This window comes from Urocitellus parryii, chromosome 11 (assembly GCF_045843805.1).
Source record: "Urocitellus parryii isolate mUroPar1 chromosome 11, mUroPar1.hap1, whole genome shotgun sequence".
Classification (NCBI taxonomy): Eukaryota; Metazoa; Chordata; class Mammalia; order Rodentia; family Sciuridae; genus Urocitellus; species Urocitellus parryii.
The window spans coordinates 52,836,682-52,856,283 of NC_135541.1; the positions used below are offsets into that span (position 1 = coordinate 52,836,682).

The 19,602-nt window shown below is 34.3% G+C and overlaps 1 protein-coding gene across 1 annotated transcript in view; it reads right to left on the bottom strand.

Annotated features, from left to right (window-relative positions):
- Positions 1-2,238: 2,238 nt before the first annotated feature.
- Positions 2,239-19,602, bottom strand: part of Negr1 (neuronal growth regulator 1) — a 781,331-nt gene continuing 763,967 nt past the window's right edge. The window contains exon 7 of the mRNA XM_026409921.2: positions 2,239-2,363. Coding sequence (XP_026265706.1) covers positions 2,239-2,363 — 125 coding nt within the window. The remainder of the gene's footprint in view (positions 2,364-19,602) is intronic.

Below are 19,602 nucleotides of genomic sequence, written 5' to 3' on the forward strand. Positions count from 1 at the left end.
GGTTCATCCATAGTTTATACCTCAATTTACCTCACATTAACCCTACAAACCTTACAAAGAGGAGGTATTTTTAACTCTAGGAAAACGGTCACTGTATAATATGCATTCTTGATCTGTTTCTTTCTCCCAAACAATGTACAGATGGTTAACACTTTTGTGGTAGCACCACTATTTCTAGTAAGTAGATTTTTATGGAGTGTGCCACTTTAAAGCTGCAATACAAAAAAAAAGTATTTTTAGTTTACTAGCCAATTTCACAAAGAATATTTTTAAAAGCAAATATATAATACATTTAAATGCTATATTTTTAAAGCCAATTTTAATATGTCAGTCAAAACATCATAGATTTATTATAGCTAGTAAATTTAAGAGCATTATGCCATATTATTGCCATTTTGTGGGAAGACTATATTTATGCCTCCTAATTTATGAGTCATCTTTCTAATTAAAATAGATTTATGGCATACTTTGTCTTTAAATTTTATTTGGAAAAAAATCATAATTTTCAAGTCATCACTTCTAGGGCAAAATATTAGCTATCTTAAATATGTGTGACCTCTGTAAAATTTCTTATATCTAATCTTAGTAGTAGCATGTGGGTTGTTGGTGTGATTGTAAAAGATGACTATCCGTAGAAATGTAGGTGTGCTGAAATTGGCAACTTCATCAGACCTGTAACATGGCTTTCAAGGCTATGGTCTTTCTTTGGTAAAGAGTAAACCATCAGCCTATTCCTGTAATATAATAGTTAGACTCACAGAATTTTCCTTCAAAAATGTAGTTTTCATTCTTTAAGTAGAAAAAAATGAATACTCACAGTAATTGAATAATTAATACATCTTAAGATAGTCTCATCACTGGTGTCTGTCTTCATTTGATCACATCTTACATATATCATGTAAGAAGAAATAAAGCATGGTAATTTTTTGGCTTCACTTGTTTGAACTGAAATGGTTATAAAGAAAGATTTTATTAAAGAGTTATTTACTTCAGGGATTGATCTTCTGTATACTAATATAGAATATTTAATATAAAATATTTTGGAACTTTTTCAATGTAACATGCATTCCAGATTATCAACTGAGTGATGTTTTCAGATAGAAAATATGCAAAATGCTCCTGTCTGCAGGAGCACTGTTTCTGTCATAATAACTTATCTATCACAAAACCAAATTAGTTTTGAGTGCTTACCAACTCATGTGATATTAGGTGATAGGACTTTGTGTCCTCTCTGACAAACCATCTTAAAATTTTAAGCTTGAAATAGTGAAAGAAAAAAAGATACTGTCTTGCTCAGCAATCCCTTGAGTGGACTGTGCTGTCATTTTAAAGGGAATTATTTCCCACAGTAGATCTAACATTTAACTTCAACGAAAGAAATCGTACGGTACATTTACTCTTCTATGTGATTAAATTGTTTTTCATCCCAAGAACGGAGTTATTGTGGGGCAACACTCTCAAACCCCACTGATAATGAGGAAATACAATCCAATAGCTCCTTTGTTCTTTAGAGATAGGATATAGTTTAACTTTATCATTGTGGTTTATTTTTTTCCTTACAAATTGTAGGATTTAGCAAAATGTTTTATATTAGTTGGAGACAAAGAGAAAAATATTTCATGAAGGCACACCCATGCTGAACTTACAGGAAAGAGAAGCAGAGCTGCACAGCCAGTTATATTACAAGGCTCATTCCTGAAACCTGAATATCATGCGAGCAGAAAAATCTAGATATGTGTTATATTTTGAAGAAATGATCTGAAGGCAATATTATTTGCTTTTTTATCAAAAAAGGAAAAAATGTGTCTTTGTAAATGTAGATTGACTCTTATTGAAACAGGGAACTGAATGCTTGTATTGCAGCCTTAAAGAATCACATGTTCACTGCAATATTCGTTTTTGTAAACTACAGCCTGCAACCTAGCAGACCATGACTGAATGCTTTTGAAAAGTTGTAGATTACAAACATGAAATCACAATTAATATCCTCTAAAAGTAATTTCAGAGCTTTCACGTCTTAAAAAAAGGACAATGTGTACTGCTTCACAAGGTAATGTAGCTAATCAAAAAAGAGTAGAATTAAAGTATTTACATAATGAGCAATTCTACAGAAGGCGATCATCCCCATGTAAGCACTGCTGATTATATCCCACGCTGCTTTTAACAAACTGTACCAGATTGGATCCAGCCATCAGCACTTTCAGAGAATCCTTAAAAGCCTTTTATGGGTCTTTAAATTTATTGTAGAATGGCATTCTTCAGGTAGAATATGCTGGTGAAAGAGGACAGTGTCAACACAAGGTACCAGCAGGAGAAAAGAACGTCAGCGCTCCCGGTAATTCCATACTGGGCTGTACTTGGAGCTGGAAAGAAATGGAAAAGATTAAATCAAAATCTAATTTGTGCCTTTCAGGATCTTGACAATAATCAAAAGACAGCTGGGTGTACTGGGGAGAGCATTGGCTTTGGGGTCAGACAGAATTAGGTTCACATCTGATTCTGCTCTATGAGAATGTGTGGCCTATTTGACTAACCTCTCTGAGCTTCAGTTTTCTCAAGGGCAAACTAGAAATAACAGAAATAATACAATCTAGCTGGCAGAGGTGTGGTGAGAATGGGAGATGACGCACAGAAATACACTATACAGGGCTAGACACGTGCTAAGTATTCGATAAACAACCACGAACATCCTTATTCCTCATATGCCTTGTAAATATTTGTAGTTGTGGATAATATTCATTCATGCATCTATTTGTAAATCTTTCTGATCAGTCAAATATTGTATGAAATGCTAGAAAAACAAAAAAAAGAAATTCTTTCTTCCAAGGACTGTTTTTATATGAGTTTGGGTAAAGGCATGCAAACAATTATAATACAATCTTAGGAATATTAGAAATTGCATGTACAAACTGCAGTGACTTGGAAAACGGTGCATTTAAATCTACCTGTGCAAAAGGGGGATGATTTAACAGTTTTACCAAAAAGAGCTGCTATTTGAATAGAGGAAATAACACATCCCAAGGCATGAGGAAAGGAGAGATCAGACATACTTCTAGGATCTAAAAGTAGATTAGTCGTGCTGGACCGTGAAGTTTGAGCCTGAAACTGAATTGAAACTGGAGCTCTAGGCAAGTAGAATGACCTTGATTGTAATGAAAAGAGTTTTAGTTTCTAATCTAAAGGAGAATTTGAAGAATTTGGAGTGGTTGGATATATAGCCATATTCATATATTAGAAAGATCACAGGATTATACACAAAGAAGTTCATGTGGTACTTAGCTAACAGTTATGCTGAATTTTCACCCAAACCCTAAAGATTCATCCAGTCTGGGATATGGTTGGCATCTACTGAGTAGATTACATTTCACTTCACTAGGGGTTGGCTACCTCCTGTATGTGGATACTGTTCTCCAGAAATTGAATGTTGTTTGCATGCTCATTATTGCTCAGGACTGAGTTTTGTTTATAATAATAATAATAATAATAATAATAGTAATAACAAAAAATCCATGCAAATTATTTTAATTACCCTTTTTAATAGGAACTTTTGTTAATTCAAGCATTATTTCCTAGTCAAAATTGAATAATGTAATAAAGAAGTATACTATTCTACCCCTTAATTCATAACTCAAATCCAGGAAGTTTTAGTTGCTCAGGGTTTGAATTACTAGCAGGTAGTTTTTAATGGAACTTTCATAAATGATAGTATTAGTATGTCAGAAGAAGAACAAATTGTATTGTTTATACCACTAAGGAATTAAAGTGGAAGAAAGATGCATTGGTCCCTGCCAGTGGGAAGATTTCTTGACAATGTAATCGCTGACTCCAGATGACTAGAAGCTCAGTGCTGAAGCTACTGCTTTTTAATAAACAGAGAACTGAATCAACTATTTAGTGTATCTAAATGCATTGTAAATGAGGGTTGTTTTTAAATGAAAACCTGATGAAGACAGTATATCTATGATTGAACAGATACCTTTCAAATATATGGCATAAGTCTGATTTAAAACCAGGGAACTCATTATTTTCTCTTAATTAAGACCTGGAAGAATATTTTTAAAATATAAATGAATATTTTATTTTATATGACCTTCTCAATAACAGTGTGTCAGAATCATTTTTTTAAGAATCTACATTTAACCAAACTTATAATATAAAGAAACAATAATAAACAAATAAAATAGTTTAATAAATAAGAAAAATATTTTAAAAGCTAAACATACAAGCCAGAGGTAAATTATTTTGTTATAATGACAAATTCAATAGTATCTAAGCATGTAGAATATCAATAACCCTAAAAATTCATCCATCTTTTGGAGTGCATGTTAGAGCAATCTTTCCTAAGTCCTGGCTCTTCCATCTACAAGCTGAGCTGAATACCCCTTTTGTGTCATTAAACCATGATCTATATTCCTTTATTATATCATTATTACACTAATTGCAAATGTTTGTGTGTGTATATATATATATATATATATATATATATATATATATATATTTCTAGATCAAGGCCCTATCTTATTTATCTATGTTTCCCTGACAGAAAGTTTGGTATATAGAGGATGGAAGATATTCAAGAAATGTCTAAGTGAATGATTCAATGACAAAAATTAATTTGTAATTAAAATGTGTATTCCTATCACAAAAAATCAAATCTCTTCTGAAACAAGTCACATACTTAAAACCTAGTAAATAAATAAAAATACTTTCCTTGACTCATTTAGCAAGCTTGTATTGAACTCAATACCAAGCACCATATTGAGTGCTGGGAATTCAATGGTTTATAAGACATAGGGTCTTTTTGTCATGTACCTTCATGGACATCTTTTTTCGAAATGTGTCTACCTCTTCTTCTGCTTAGTTTACTATCATTTTAAACAGGGCAAAGATATTATCCATAGTATTTTAAAAAATTCATGATGACCTTACAATTAAGATAGCAAGTTTTAATCATTGATTCACTTTTTAGTTGTTTGCAAATGTAATATTATTCTCATCCTAAAGTAAACTAGAAGCTGGCTGCTGCATTGTTAGCCAGCAATTATTATAGTTAATGGACTGCAGGAAAATTATGAACAATCACTAGGCCACAAAAAATTAGTCAAGGAAATGTGGCATCAGATGCCCAGAATAAGTCATATATCATCATTCACATTCTTGTACTGCATACTGAATGTCTTTTATGTTTTGAGAGCTGGATTAAATAACACATGAGCAAAAATGAATAAAACCCAATCCTCTCCTTCAAAAAGAGTTCACTCTAGTAGGGATACAAATAAATAGGCAAATAGAGAACATAGGACATATGCATCTATAAGGACAATGCAGAATCGTGAGAAGGATTAGAGACTATGGCAACAAGTATTAAAAAAAACCCTGACTTTTTAAAAAATAGAATTTGCATTTCAGTACATACAAATTTCATTTTTTAAAATGGTGTGCAGCAGTCTTTGTTGGGGTATCCCATTGGTGTCTAATTTCATTCTCCTGGATGAACATTTATCATTTTCAGTTTCTGTGTCTGTGACTACTGGACTGAACTATTTAGAGATAATATCTGACGGTATTAACATTAAGCGTCTCAGGGATATTTTGATTTGTTTCACATGTTAAATTCCAATTGAATTTTTTTTTGTAGATGGACACAATACTTGTATTTATTTGTTTTTATTTTATGTAGTGCTAGGGATTGAACCAAGTGCCTCATGCATGTAGTGCTGGGGATCGAAACGAGTGCTCTGCCACTGAGCCACAACCCCAGTTGAATTTTTGATGTTAGGAAATTAAAGAAAATAAAATTAAAGACAATAACTATTAGCTATAATTAGAAATTAGCTTCAAGACTCTGGTGAAGTATCACCTACATCAAAAAGAAAAAAAAAATCATTTATAAAAATCCCCTGCTACATTAAGCATTCTTCTCTGTTCTCCATATTATTTAGTAACTCAGAAAATAATGTTTATTACATTTTACTCCAACTAGACCAAAAACACTCCAAAGCTAAGATCTATACTTTTTTTTTTATTTAGTACTGATCACAAAGTCCATAATTTAGAAGGTACTCAGTATTTTTTTTCAAATGATTATATGATTTACCCTATTATCACCACAAACATAAGAAGACATAATACCATGACTTATTTTTTCAGATGAGTATTGTCTTTCCTCTCCCATATTTTACTGAATCTTTTCTTTCTACTTTCTGGCCTATCCCTTTTACTCATTGACTCAGGTGCCTGCACAGAGCACACACTAGATGTGTGAAATAAGTGAGTGAATGAGGAGTGGGATAATACTCAAGGGAATGCCTATGGTTTACTAGACGTCACTCAGGGTAGTTTAACTTATTCTGATATGTACAGATCAGACTATCTGCCTGAAGCATTGTGAAAAAGAGGCCAAATTCTAGGCAGAGTATACGGGGATAGAACGTGTACTGAATTTTATAACACCATCCTCTCACTGCAGAAGGCAGTGAGTGCAAATAAACCAGAGGGCCCCAGCTATCAACATGAACTTTCAGGAGGCATCTGGTATGTGCCTCTCTGTAATCGTCAGATCTTTCATAGGTTCTATTTTTGACTATGTTGAATATTGTACTACTATTATCCCAAGTAAAATTAGGAGGCATAGGTCACATGCTCAGAGAGTAGGGGCCTATGGTGAGGGCTTGGGATCCACTCTGAGTGACATGAGAGACCAGAGGAGAGTCTGACCATTCTAAAATGATCACTTGGCTACATTGAGGACAATATGTTAAACTAGAGGAAGAAAGAGTAGAATGTTAGCTTGAAAGCTTCAGGAATCCCCATGGCCTCCGGAGAAAAGCCAGAGATACATAGCTCAGAATTCAGAGTCCTCTATTTGTCTGGTTATAACCCACTCATCCAAACTCATGCCTAGGCTCAACTCTAGAGTGACAAGCCATTTTTGAACACACAGTGTTTTACTACCCCATGTCATTTGCACATGCTACATCCTTAAGCCTATGTGGCCTTCTTCTTATATCCCTTCTCTACTTATTAAATGCCTAATCAATGTTAAACATCTAAAATAACCTCTTTTGAGTTGGGCATTGTGTCTGATATCTGTAATCCCAGTTACTCAGGAGGCTGAGGTAAAAGGGCATAAATTCCAAGCCAGCCTGGACAATTTATTTGATTTTGTCTCAAGATCTAAAATTCAGAGGGCTGGCAATGTAGCTCAGTGTTTGGGTATCCCTGGGTTCAATCCTCAGTATTATAAAATAAACAAATAAAATACCCCTTCCTCCATGAGGCTCCCTCCAGTCTTTCAGGTAAGAATTATTAATATCCTTATACTGATTTCAGAACTGGTTCCTTGTTAACATACAGTTATAAAATCTTCCACTGACTATAAGCATTTCAAAATTATGGAACATTTCTCCTGATAATATGTGTTTCTGTATCTTCTATCAAATGTGTTCAATAGATGTCTGTTAAATTAAATGTTGGAAAATATTTCTAAGTATACATTTGTGTAATTTGAGAATAATTTGATAAGATATTCTATTTCAATAATCATTCCTATGATTTTTTTGCCCTTTAGGAAAAGGGTATGATGAAGAATGTGTTCTGTTTCTTTTCTAACATCTATTTAATCAACACCTTTTAAGTAGAAAGAAGAAAATTTTAAAGAAGGAAAAGAGAAAGAAAGGGGTTAAGAAAGGAAAAAGAAATCAAAGGGGATGAAGATTTAAAACAGAGAGAAAAGATGCCCAGCCCTTGAGCAGTGTATTAGTTTCATATTCACCATTTTATTTGAGGGAAGAAAGAGAGAGAAAAAAAGAAATAGGGAATTTTAGAGAGAGTGTCTTGGTGACACTTAGACACTTGGTGACACTTAGAGTTGGTTGTCATACTTCCTAGTTTCTTAATAAGGCGAAGGTATTCCAGTTTTCTTTTAAATAAATCATTGTGTTTGATATATGCACTTGGAGACAGATAACATTGGTTTGAATTCTACCTCTTTTGCTTTCTAATTGGACTAAACTGGGCAAGTTTTCTTTTTAACTTTACTTAATTCATTATTTTTACTTAGTGCATTATTTTTATAAGTGGTATCTCAAGGTTACAAGTAGATTAAAATAAGTCGATGTAAAGTAACGAACAAAGCTCAAGCACCCACTCAGATATGGTGGGGATTACTCCTCATTCACTCATGTGTTGAACACATTGAGAGTGTGCCTGATGCCAGACATTCTGATCCCTGGGAAGAACAGAAATGTCCTCTGTCCCCAGAGTTTTCTTTATAGCTTAAGATAGTTTGGATGCCACAAGCACATTTTAACTTCATTTACTTAACCTATACTGATTAAATAAATCAGTGTTTCTCTGGTCTTACAAAAATGTCCTCCTTTCTCTCTTAGCAAAAAATCACAGTTATCTGTTTTCTTGGCTTCTTTGGAAGGATGTATTTTAATGTCAGTTACTGCTAGATGATGTGCCAGTCTCTTTTTGCAGGCTCTTCCATGTCAGGGAGTGTGACCTTTTCCTCCTCTACTCTCTCCTCCTCTTTTGGCATTTCCACATGCCATTCAGAGTGTGGTTTCATGGCTGACCTAGAGCTTGCTGAGATTTTGAAGGGGTTCTCAGGCATGGAGCAGAAGTACCCAGGAGAGGTGTAGAGTCTAAGCCTTTGGGATTTCTCCCAGTTATCAACAGGAAGATCCAATCTGGGTTTTAACACATATCTTACATCTTGTCTAATTATGATTATCACTCCCAATTACTTACAGCTGCTGCATATTATTTTCAGTCTTGGCAGTTTTCCCTTGTATTGCTCTAGATTTTATTTTTAGGCAAGAGCAAATGTAACTGTGAAATATTTAGTTTTGGTACAATACCAATTACTCGCCTAGGCAATTTCCTTAAATTACACAAGCTTTAACTAAACTAGCTTTGAGTCATATTTTTAAGATTCCTGTCACAGTCTTAGGTAGAGTTACTTAAAGTACATTAATTCTGCTTCCATAAGACAAAACTGGCCTTAACTCTCATTTTCCCCAGGAAGCTTCTACCTTAAGGGGAAGTGAATGATATACACCCAAATTATTTCATGTAAGAAAGCAATTAATGTATATTTGAAACAGAAAACACATTAGAGTACCAAAAAATTGTGCACCAATGATTCGATCCAATAGGTAGTGTGACCCTGTCTCATCCCATAGTGTAGAATGACTTTCCTCAAAAGATAGTTTAATCCTCTTTTAAGCAATATCCACCCCTCTATGCCATCAGCAGGTGCAGGAAACATATGGAGGCTCTGATCACACCTCACATTTTGTCACTTAATTCTATCAAAACTCTGAGTGGAGTTTAGGGGACAAGAATAACAGCAAATGGGTTATGTTTTGCAACTGAATGCATAGTTTCGATTGTGGTATCAAGAGAAAGTAGGCAGGCCTCAGTATAGTGAAAGTAAGCAGGCCTCAGTATAATGACATAATCTCAGTATAATGACATAATTACACACAAGATTATGTGTAATCACATGGCCCAGGTCCTAACATGTGATATAATGTGTCACAGATAAGGACAGACAAATGGTGTCTTCTCATACACTACCACACTCATGCGGCGCAGTAAAGCCCAGGGAGAGGGCTTGGTGTTAATATTGCATGCTGCTGTACTCTGGGATCTTCTTCCTCCCCTAGTCTTTGGGGTTCAGCAACTGTGCCTATTTAGTGCAGTTGTTATGTGGTAGAGATAACAATGGATAGATTGTCACTTCATGTTTTTGCTCAACAAACCTTTCTTGTATAGTGTATACTATTTCCTAGGAATACAGAGAGATAAACACACCATGGTCCACTTTTCCAGAAGCTCTTGATCTGATAAAATAAGACTTAATTTATGAGCCTCTATCAGAGACAACTCCCCTGGTATTTGGGGAAAGAATGTAAGAATTGGATATGTGGCTTCAAATTCTTGTCAGTCAGCCCTTTCCCTTTCTTTAGATGGAATCAAGCTAACAAAGTGAACATTGGTGAACTTTTCTTAAATTAGAGGTCTAAGGGTTATAGAAAAAAATCTATATATTTTAGATACTTATTCAAATATTTTGGATTTTTGCTTTTTATTTGATGAAAAACCGAGTGAGTACAAATTCCAACATCTTTGGTAAACTGAGTTTTCACAATGACAAAAAGTATAAAATAATTATTTTCGTAAAAGTTTCTCTTTTTTTTGTGCGTTATAAACAATGAGGAGAATGGGTAGGGAAGTTATACCATCCCTATCTCTTTCTGACTAGTGATATTTTCCTGACAACTTGATCTTAGTAATTACTAAGCTATTTCTCTAGCAGACCAACATCCTGAGTCCCACTCTGCTTACTGAATAACCATCTTGCCAAAGTTCATATTATACCATCATAACTACTCATCATCAATTATAATAGGTATTTCAAATATCTATATATCTGTCTGTTATTACCCAGATTCCGAAATATGTATACTTGTAGATAAATACCTTTACCTGGTAACAGCCAGATGAAACTCTTCAAGATCACTGCCTCTAATCTTGAGATATGGAGATTAAGAAAGCATTTACCCAAATAAAGACAAGTTTTGTTGTCTTTTTCTGTCCTAATCATTGAAAAAAGGACAGATCACTAATTGCTCATCAATATCTTCTAAATGTATTATATTTTTTGTTTCTATAAAATCAGAAGTAATTTACATAAATATACTATTTCTTTAAAGGTCTAAATGAACCTTTAAACTTGGCATGTTCCAGCTGTCCATCCAGGTTAGTTTGAAAATGAGTTTCTATATAAGCATTCTTATATATTTTAGTATACATGTGTCTCTGTATGTAGGTTTCTGTATGTATGCATGTTTTAAGAGCAGGTTTGTTGTGTAAAATATATATACACAAAAGATATACAAATAACATTTGCTATATAGATTTTAGTTTGGGCCTTTAAGGCAACATCTAGCTGAAGAAAACAGGGCTTTATAGAAATAAAAATAGAAACCCAGCTGTGTTCTTAAGGTCACTAATAGTCACTGCTATTAGCTGTATCTTTACTGTGACACTAGTGTGGTTAAAACAAACAAACAAACAAAAAAAAAAAAACAGGAGAAATTGCAAACCAGCAAACATTTCTGTAAGTTGAAGTCTCTTTGAAGATACTATATATGTGATTACGTGGGTGTGAATTATTTAAGTTTTTATATGGATGTCTAAATTGGAGCTTTAATGATTACATCATCTTGTTTATTATTATTATTATTTTTTTGCATATTTTGTGTGAGGAAGTTTACCCTAAACCAGCTTATTTTCTGTTCTTCTGCAACATTGTTCTTTCATCCTTAAGGGTCAAGAATTTCATAGGTTTGGTTATCTTTTCCAGTTCTGGAAATATTCCATATACCTTCAAGGTTTTGTTTCTTCTGTTTTTATCTTTTCAAATGTGACTAAAAGCTAGTGGTTGGCCTTGCATTTTTCTGATCTTACAATCTAAGCTGATTTTTGGTTACTCTGCCATTATATTTTGGCTATTTAAAAAAAAAAACCTTAATAAAATCTAAAAGGCTTTGTATGGAATTTGACACCTCTGTATATTTTTCGGAAGCTACCTTTCCAGCCCTGTCAATGTCTGTTCTCCACCACATTCTGCACAAATCACACAGGGGGAAAGCTCTCTGTTCTTAGGACATGGCCAAATCTTTGCTCATAGTGTGCCTTCATCTGAGAGGGCCTCCTGTGTCTTTGTGGTTTCTGTGGTTGAAATATTACCCATCTCCAATGCAACCTGCTTACAGGATTGTCAGAACTCTTAGGGAGTTTTCAGCTTTCCAGATAAGGAGAGAAAGCTGGTGGGGATTGAGCAAATAAGACCAGAATTCAGGTATGCTGATTCTCTGTGTATCCAATTCTGTGTAGTTTCCCTAAATTACTATCTAACTCTGATTGGAATTAATCTGTCAATTCCTCTTTTCTTTCATAGCCATTTACTTTGACCCATACTTTATTACTGTCATGTTCATCTCATTTATTAGAGTCTAAGTTTCTTGAAAGCAAGGATCATATTTAATTTACTTTTGTATCACTCATAGCATTTGATCAAAGGATGGTGCTATCAAATATTTATTATATAGCACCAAATTATAGATGCATTGTTTTAATTTCTGCATTTCAATGAGACTTAATATAAAGTTCAAAATAAAACAAAAGAAAAGAGAAAAGAGCATTTTAAGACAGATGATATCATTAGTCAATAATGTAGGACTTAGAAACATTGACTACCATTATAGAGTACATTGGTTCCATCTTATTGGAAAGGAGAGTATTTTCTTCTTGGTTGTCTCTAAAGATATGATATCATAAATACACAGTTATACATACACAGAGACATATGTATACATGCTCACACACAACACACACACACCCAAGAGAACTTTAAATAGTCACTTCCATCTAGACTTCTATTTGAATGTGTTAGTGATGAATGGAGACTATATTGCTTCCAATTTAGCATACCATTTGCTAACCTAGCCCCCACAGTTTTCTGAGCTGAGAAAGGAGATATTATTTTCTTCTTCATAGTGTTGTGATAAGTAAATGAGACAGCTTAAAAAGTGCTCAGTGCAGTGTTGATTTAAGCACTCCATAAATAATGGCTTTAAAAATGTGTTAATATAAGAAGTACGGGTGTGAGCTCCTGTCTTGACCCAAGATGAAATATCCTGTTGTTGGAATGAGGTACCACAAAGTTCCATAAATAAGAGAGAATAATACTCCTACCACATACACTGAACACAGAATGCTTGAGAACCTACACAGGCTGAGTACCTACTGTTTCCAGTATACTATTGTATGTGGTAGGATATTGCTTTTGTACATAATTCTTCTAAGTAGATTATAATGCTGTAAGTAAATCACACCCTGTAACTCCTTGGGTTTGAAATCCATGTTTCTTCTACTCAGATTCACCTTCCATTACTCCTTCGCAATTCTCTAGCCTGTATCTGACTTGTTTGGCCTTCTCCTTAAGAACCTAGTTCAGGGTTCCTTCTAGGATCACTTCCCTGCCTGCTCCCTCCCTTGGAGGCCCCACTGCAGCTCACTGTCTGTCATGGCCTTACTCAGACTGGCTTCCTCCCTTGAGGATGGGTTCCTAAAGTACAGGGATCATGATTCTTGATTTTTTTCATCTTTCTTTTCTTCTCTTTTCCTCTTCCCCAGTGACTAGCACTGTGACTGCATATAAGAAGGACTTAATAAATACCTGCTCTTTTATCTCTACATGAGATAAATTTGCAAAATATACTGGTTTTTATTCACGGCTTGTGTCTTGTCTTACATCCTCTCATTACCTTATTACTTTAGCTGTTGCTATGACAACCAGTTGTGTGCAGAGCAAACAATTCTGAAGTAGATTTCACTTGGCTTTTCAGAGGATCCCCAGTAGAACAGAGCCTCATTACACACAGCAAGGATCAGGTCAACAACACATTCTTGTATTGGATTTATTCCCTCCCTATTTTGTTTGGTTCAACTGCCCACTAGGGTTCCCTGAAATTCCTTCCCCAAATAATCATTTATAAGCGAGTCGTTCATTTTGGGTAAACCCAGACAAAGACAACAATCTTGAATGAAAAAGAGAAAGACAATAGATTACAGATACTGGGTCTAGGGCAACTTCATATCCTCCCAAGTTCATGGTGTTTTACACATAGTGGGTACACAACCAATTAATTTCAGGTAAATAAACTAATTGAAAGTAAACAACTTTTCAATCTCTGCCACTGCTCTTCTTGGCTTATTACAATTTTCTCAGTTTCATCACTTTTATGAGGTTTGCATTAATAATAGTGTTTGCAGGCACATTCTCCTAGTAATGAAAAAGGGGTCTTAAAATCTTAATTAAATCTTTTTTTTTTTTCCCTCAAAGACTTTGTCCCAGGAATATCACCCACTGTTTTACAAGATCATCATTTTGGTTTGTGCTATACCAGCAACATTGTCTAATGAAAGTCCTCTCTCCCGTTGTATTTCTTAAATATTTAAAGACACTCATGGTTCTTATATTTTTATTATGACTTCAACTATAAAATGCTTCTCTCCCCTACAACCTTGAAATGCTCTTTATTCTAGACTTTATTTCTACCTAAGTTGATCCAGCTTGCAAAATGGAAAGATAAGAAACACTATCGTTAGGAAAGGAATTTGGTAACATACACATGAAAATAAAAAGACGCTTCCAAAGGATGCAAAAAAAAAAAAAAAGATTAAATTTGCATAGTGACTCCAGAACTAAACACAATCTAATCTATTTTTAAAGATTAGTAACATCCTTTAAAAAAGTATAGATAATAAGTTGGTCATAATTTTTTCGGACACTAGTCAAGATATTAAAAAAAAAAGGGTAACAGTTTTTAGACCTTATACTGAAACACCTTTATTCTGACTCATTGTTGAGATATTCAAATTTGATCACTTATGTTAGTGTTTGCTTGCCACAGAAATAGCAACTTCCTGCATTAATAAATGTTTCAGTCCATCAATGTTAGGTTTTATGTCCATAATTTCTTTGGTTATAAAATACTAGGGAAAGCCTTGTCATTTCATAAGGCAAAACCTTTATTTTATTGAGCACTGCCTCTGCTTTAATAGCATTTTCAGTTATTCTTAATCTGAATGTATACATTAAAACCTAAAACTGGAAAATTGTGCTCTTGAACTTCAGTCAGAAAAATCATAACTTAGGAGTAACTGACTTTATATTGGTGATCATGTTATTTATTCAATGAAATAATTTATTGATCACCTACTCTGTGTTAAGCTTGGTGCTTGGTACACAGTACACAAAGATGAACAAGATCTAGTTCTTGGCTTTAAGAAATGTATAGTCTATTTGAAATGTTCCATTCTAGAAGAAAAGGAATGATTTTCACCAAATCATATATTATTCGAGTTCCAGGGTGAAAAGAAACTTTGAAAGACTCCATTCTTCTTTGTGAAAGTAAAAACTAAATCAGAAATTCAGTTAGAGAAAGACGTTCTAGGCTTATGTCATTTTGAAGCCCAAAGAGACTGGAATCTGGAGAGTGAAGAATGGTGCAGAGAATTAATGCAGGTTTCCAGGCTTGAGTTCAGGGTCTGGCCCAGCATATCACACTGTCCACATTAATTTATTTAGCACCTTGTATCTGGCATAGCTCTCTCACTGCTCATTAATATTAAATGCAGCAAGTATAATTTTAAAATATTTCTAAATCTAATATAATCAAGAGGCTCTTGTAGTCTAGTAAATTATCCAAAAGTTAGTCACCTCTTTAATTAGTCATTTCAACCAATGTAATACTAAATGAGTTTGTTCTGTACATGTGCTGAAAGTTATAGAATTGCATTTTTTTAAAGAGAGAGAGAGAGAGAGAGAGAGAGAGAGAGAGAGAGAGAGAGAGAATTTTTTAATATTTATTTTTCAGTTTTTGGTGGACACAACATCTTTATTTTATTTTTATGTGGTGCTGAGGATGGAACCCAGTGCCCCGCGCATGCCAGGCAAGCGTGTTACCGCTTGAGCCACATCCCCAGCCCATAGAATTGCATTTTGAAGTATCAATTGTTGAAAATAATTTCTAAGATCTATAGTCAATGTCTGCTTTATTTGCTTCTCTCTAATATATTCCGCTGGACTTTTTCAGTGCTTCAAGCCTATGAAGCTCATACTAGATATTTTTTGATTAATATTAGTGATAGTTAAATAACCATTATATTGGAAATGTGTTATGAATGCTTAATTTATTTGTATGGGAGGAATATCGCCTAGAATCAAAAGAATAGGCATCTGTAAAATTCTGCTATCTGTCTAGACTCACTGTTGATTCTCTGTTTCTCAAAGGTACACATGAAATCAGAAAATCAGCATTCAGAGCATCTTTGCATAAAATGCAGCTTTGTTTTGTTTTGTATTTTCCAGTGAAGTCGCAGCTTCAGTGTATTATTCATGCTTTAGGTCAGGACTTGAAAACTTGAAAAATAGAAAAGGGATTAAGGGAACCGTATATTCCTAGAGAGCAAAGCTATGGTTTAAAAACAATAAATGTGTCAATTTGGTTTTACTGCAGTAACTTTTCAACCTCCTAGTACACCAATATCTAAGGGTAATTGCTAATGAAATCAGAGAGCCACATTTAAATATGTGTTCTAATATACATTTTCCATTTCACACTAAATTGAACTATAATCACAATTAATAGGGATATTTGGCATCATTCCAATTGTCAAAAAAGAGTATCTGAAGTTTCCTGTAAGTTAATGTACAAGATTTAAATAAAACAATCACACATTTTGGTGTTTTCTTAGAAACATGTCATTCTAAAATGGACTGGGCTACATAATTGCACTTGAGTGAGTTTTTAAAAATTATAATATTAGAAAAAAGAGTTGATTTTTTCTCCCTTTTCCCCCAAAGGGAAAAAATGTTAAATGCTAATATCTCATGGTTACTGTGCTGAAAATAAAGGCAATAAGAGGGATGAAATAAGCCCTGTGCATTTTTCTACTAATCTTCTGGGAATCTCTTCCTATAGAAAGCCATTTTTTTTTGTCTATAGTATTTAAGCTATTCTTCTTATATTCTTGACAGGAACAAGGTGATTGTTTCTAAAGTTTAAGCAGCTACCTGCTTGCAAAGAGTAATATAGCAGCTGTATCCACATGTCTGAATTAGGAAAAAAAAAACTCACCAATAATACAAATAGAGGTTTTCATTAAGCAGCATTCCTGTTTATTACAGAGCAACAACAATAATTTTTTTGGATTTCAATTTAACATCGTAAACAAGTCCCAATTCCCCCATCTCTTTGATGCAGCTGGCTGCACTATGCATAATGTCTAATATACAATGGCAATGTCTATTGTTACAGAACTGGCTTATTTGTGTATTGAAAGCTTCATTCAAATTTGTATGGTTCAGAATGTTCAATGAAATGCACAAATTGACTAGTTCAATATTCCTCAATTTGTCATAATGGTTTCTGTGTGAGTGTTTTTCTTATTTAAGATTGCCAAAATGCCATTTTTATTCTTTAAGGAACAAGGTAACAATTCCTGTGAAATCTCACAGTTGAATGCTAAAGGCAAGGGCCTAGGTCTAGCTCAAAGCCACTTATAGGACTACGAAAGCCCATACAGACTATCTCTGGGTTTAGCAGGTATAGGAAAATAACTTGCCAAAGGCCTTGTATTACTGTTTGCTGACAAGAAAAAGAAATATGATGTAAGGATATTAAGGAAAAGATTTGTAAGTGAAAGAGAGTGGCTGAGCAGGAGTAAAAGGAGCGTTGGAAAAGGTATTGAAACTTGAATAACGTTGAGAGAAGAAGTAGTCTACGGAGACCCTGTGACAGAAAGTTTCATTGAAACACAAACATATTCATTTGGAGCTTTGCAAATACCTTTCTTCATATTGGACAGTTTGAGTCCTTTCCCATTTGTAGATATGTTTGCAAAATGAGAAGTACACTAATTCCATTCATCCTTTTTAAAATATTCTTAAAATACATCCTATATCATTGATTTGCATTTGAGCTAATTTTTAAAGTATGGATCAACATTTCCACTATGGTTTTATTTCTTGATCACTCAATCATGAAAAAAAAATAGAGTCAAAAGGCTATTTTAAAATAAGGGAAGGATATAACATTCTGGAAGAAAATGTTGAGAATCGTTGTTTCTTAGGTGGCAGTTAGAGACATATATATCACAAGTTGTTCCTTTGGAGATGTTTCTATTTTATCACTTTTGCTGGTAGGTAGGGATCAAAGGTCCTTTTCCAGCCAGTTAGACAAAGTGCTGGAAAAGCTAGATTCTTCTTGATGTAGCTTACTGTATTATTTTCTGAGAAGACACATTCCTAGGGCTAAATAAAAGATAGAATTTTTGTTTGGGGCAGGGCATGCAAAGGACATTCAAAAAATTTCTTTCACTTCATTGTGTTTGTGAATTCTATCATTTTGATCATTTCCAGCTGGGCGTGATGGTTCACACCTGTAATCCTGGTGGCTCAGGAGGTTGAGATTGGAGGATCCTGAGATCAAAGCCAGCCTCAGCAAAAGCGAAGTGCTAAGCAACTCAGTGAGACCCTGTCTCTAAATAAAATATATACAAGGGTTGGGGATGTGGCTCAGGGGTGAAATGCCCCTGAGTTCAATCCCCAGTACCAAAAAAAGAAACAAGAAACCTTTTTTGATAATTTTCCTGTCTTTTTTTTAAGCAAATTTAATTGCTTTTAGAAAGCTTTAAACATAAACAATTAAGACCACCAAAATACTGATGTGCTATGAGCCTTAAATTTCTATCTATATGGTGTCGATATTAATACATTTGAATTATTGTGAGCATTGGAGGGGATTCTTATTTTTAATTTATAAATTTATAGATTTATAAAATAGTTTATAAAAAACAATTTGATCTCAGGGCACACTTTTTTAGAAGCTGATAATTGGGATTTTAAAGGGAAAAAACTCTCTTAAATTTGTTGTCATTTGTTAAACGAACTCTTACCAGTGAATGGTAATTCATTACATGATGAATCAACTTAATCATGAACATAAGGTGAAGTATAACTACCCCAAACTAATTTATTCAGGTTAAAGTAAATTATTTTTACCTAGATGCTCAATTTTGCCTGTTAGTAATTTCTATGGTTAGATGGCTGACTTCTTAAAATGTCTCTTTTATCATTCATTCATTCATGTATTTGTAGATTCACTTAAGAACATTTATTTGGTGTCTACGTACTTATAGAACTGGGTGCCACAGGGAATGATAAATCATGGTAGGTATAGTAGGGAGAATTCTAAAGATGTCTCCCTCACCCAGGATTCCTATCCTCTGGTTACTAAGTCAAACACTAATTTTGGTACTGCTCTGAAAGATTTTGCAGTTGTAATTAAAGTCTTAAATTAACTGACCTTAAAATATGGAGATGATCTGAATGGGCCTAACCTAGTCATGTGTGAGCTCTGTTAAAAGAAGGCAGTATTCTCTGTCAGTGGCACAAGTTGCAGATTCACTCCTAGAGGGAGATTTGCCTTGCTGTTGCTAGTTTAAGGACCAAGAGGTCCATGCATTAGGGAATGCAGGTGACTTGGAAATAGAAAACTTCCTCCTTCTAATGGCAAGGAAAGGAGGACCTCTTTGTCATAACCATCAGGAAGTGGGTTCTGGCAACAATTGGAATGAGCTTTCCAGAGTCTTATCTACAGCCTGTAAACAAGAGCCCATCTTAGCTAGCATATCAAATTTACAGAATTGAGAGCTAATAATCTGTGTTGATTTCAGCCACTACATTCTTGATCATGTGTTCATACAATTAAAAGCAAATGCCTTTTTTTCATGGAAGTGTGTTACAAAAGCTGTTGAAAGGCAATACAAGTCGGGCCTGGTAGTTCATGCCTGTAATTCCAGTGTCTTAGGAGGCTGAGGCAGGAGGATCACATTCAAAGCCAGCCTCAGCAAAAGTGAGGTTCTAAGCAATTCAGTGAGACCCTGTCTCTAAAATACAAAATATGCCTTGAGTTGTGGCTCAGTGGTTGAGTGCCCCTTAGTTCAATTCCCCGT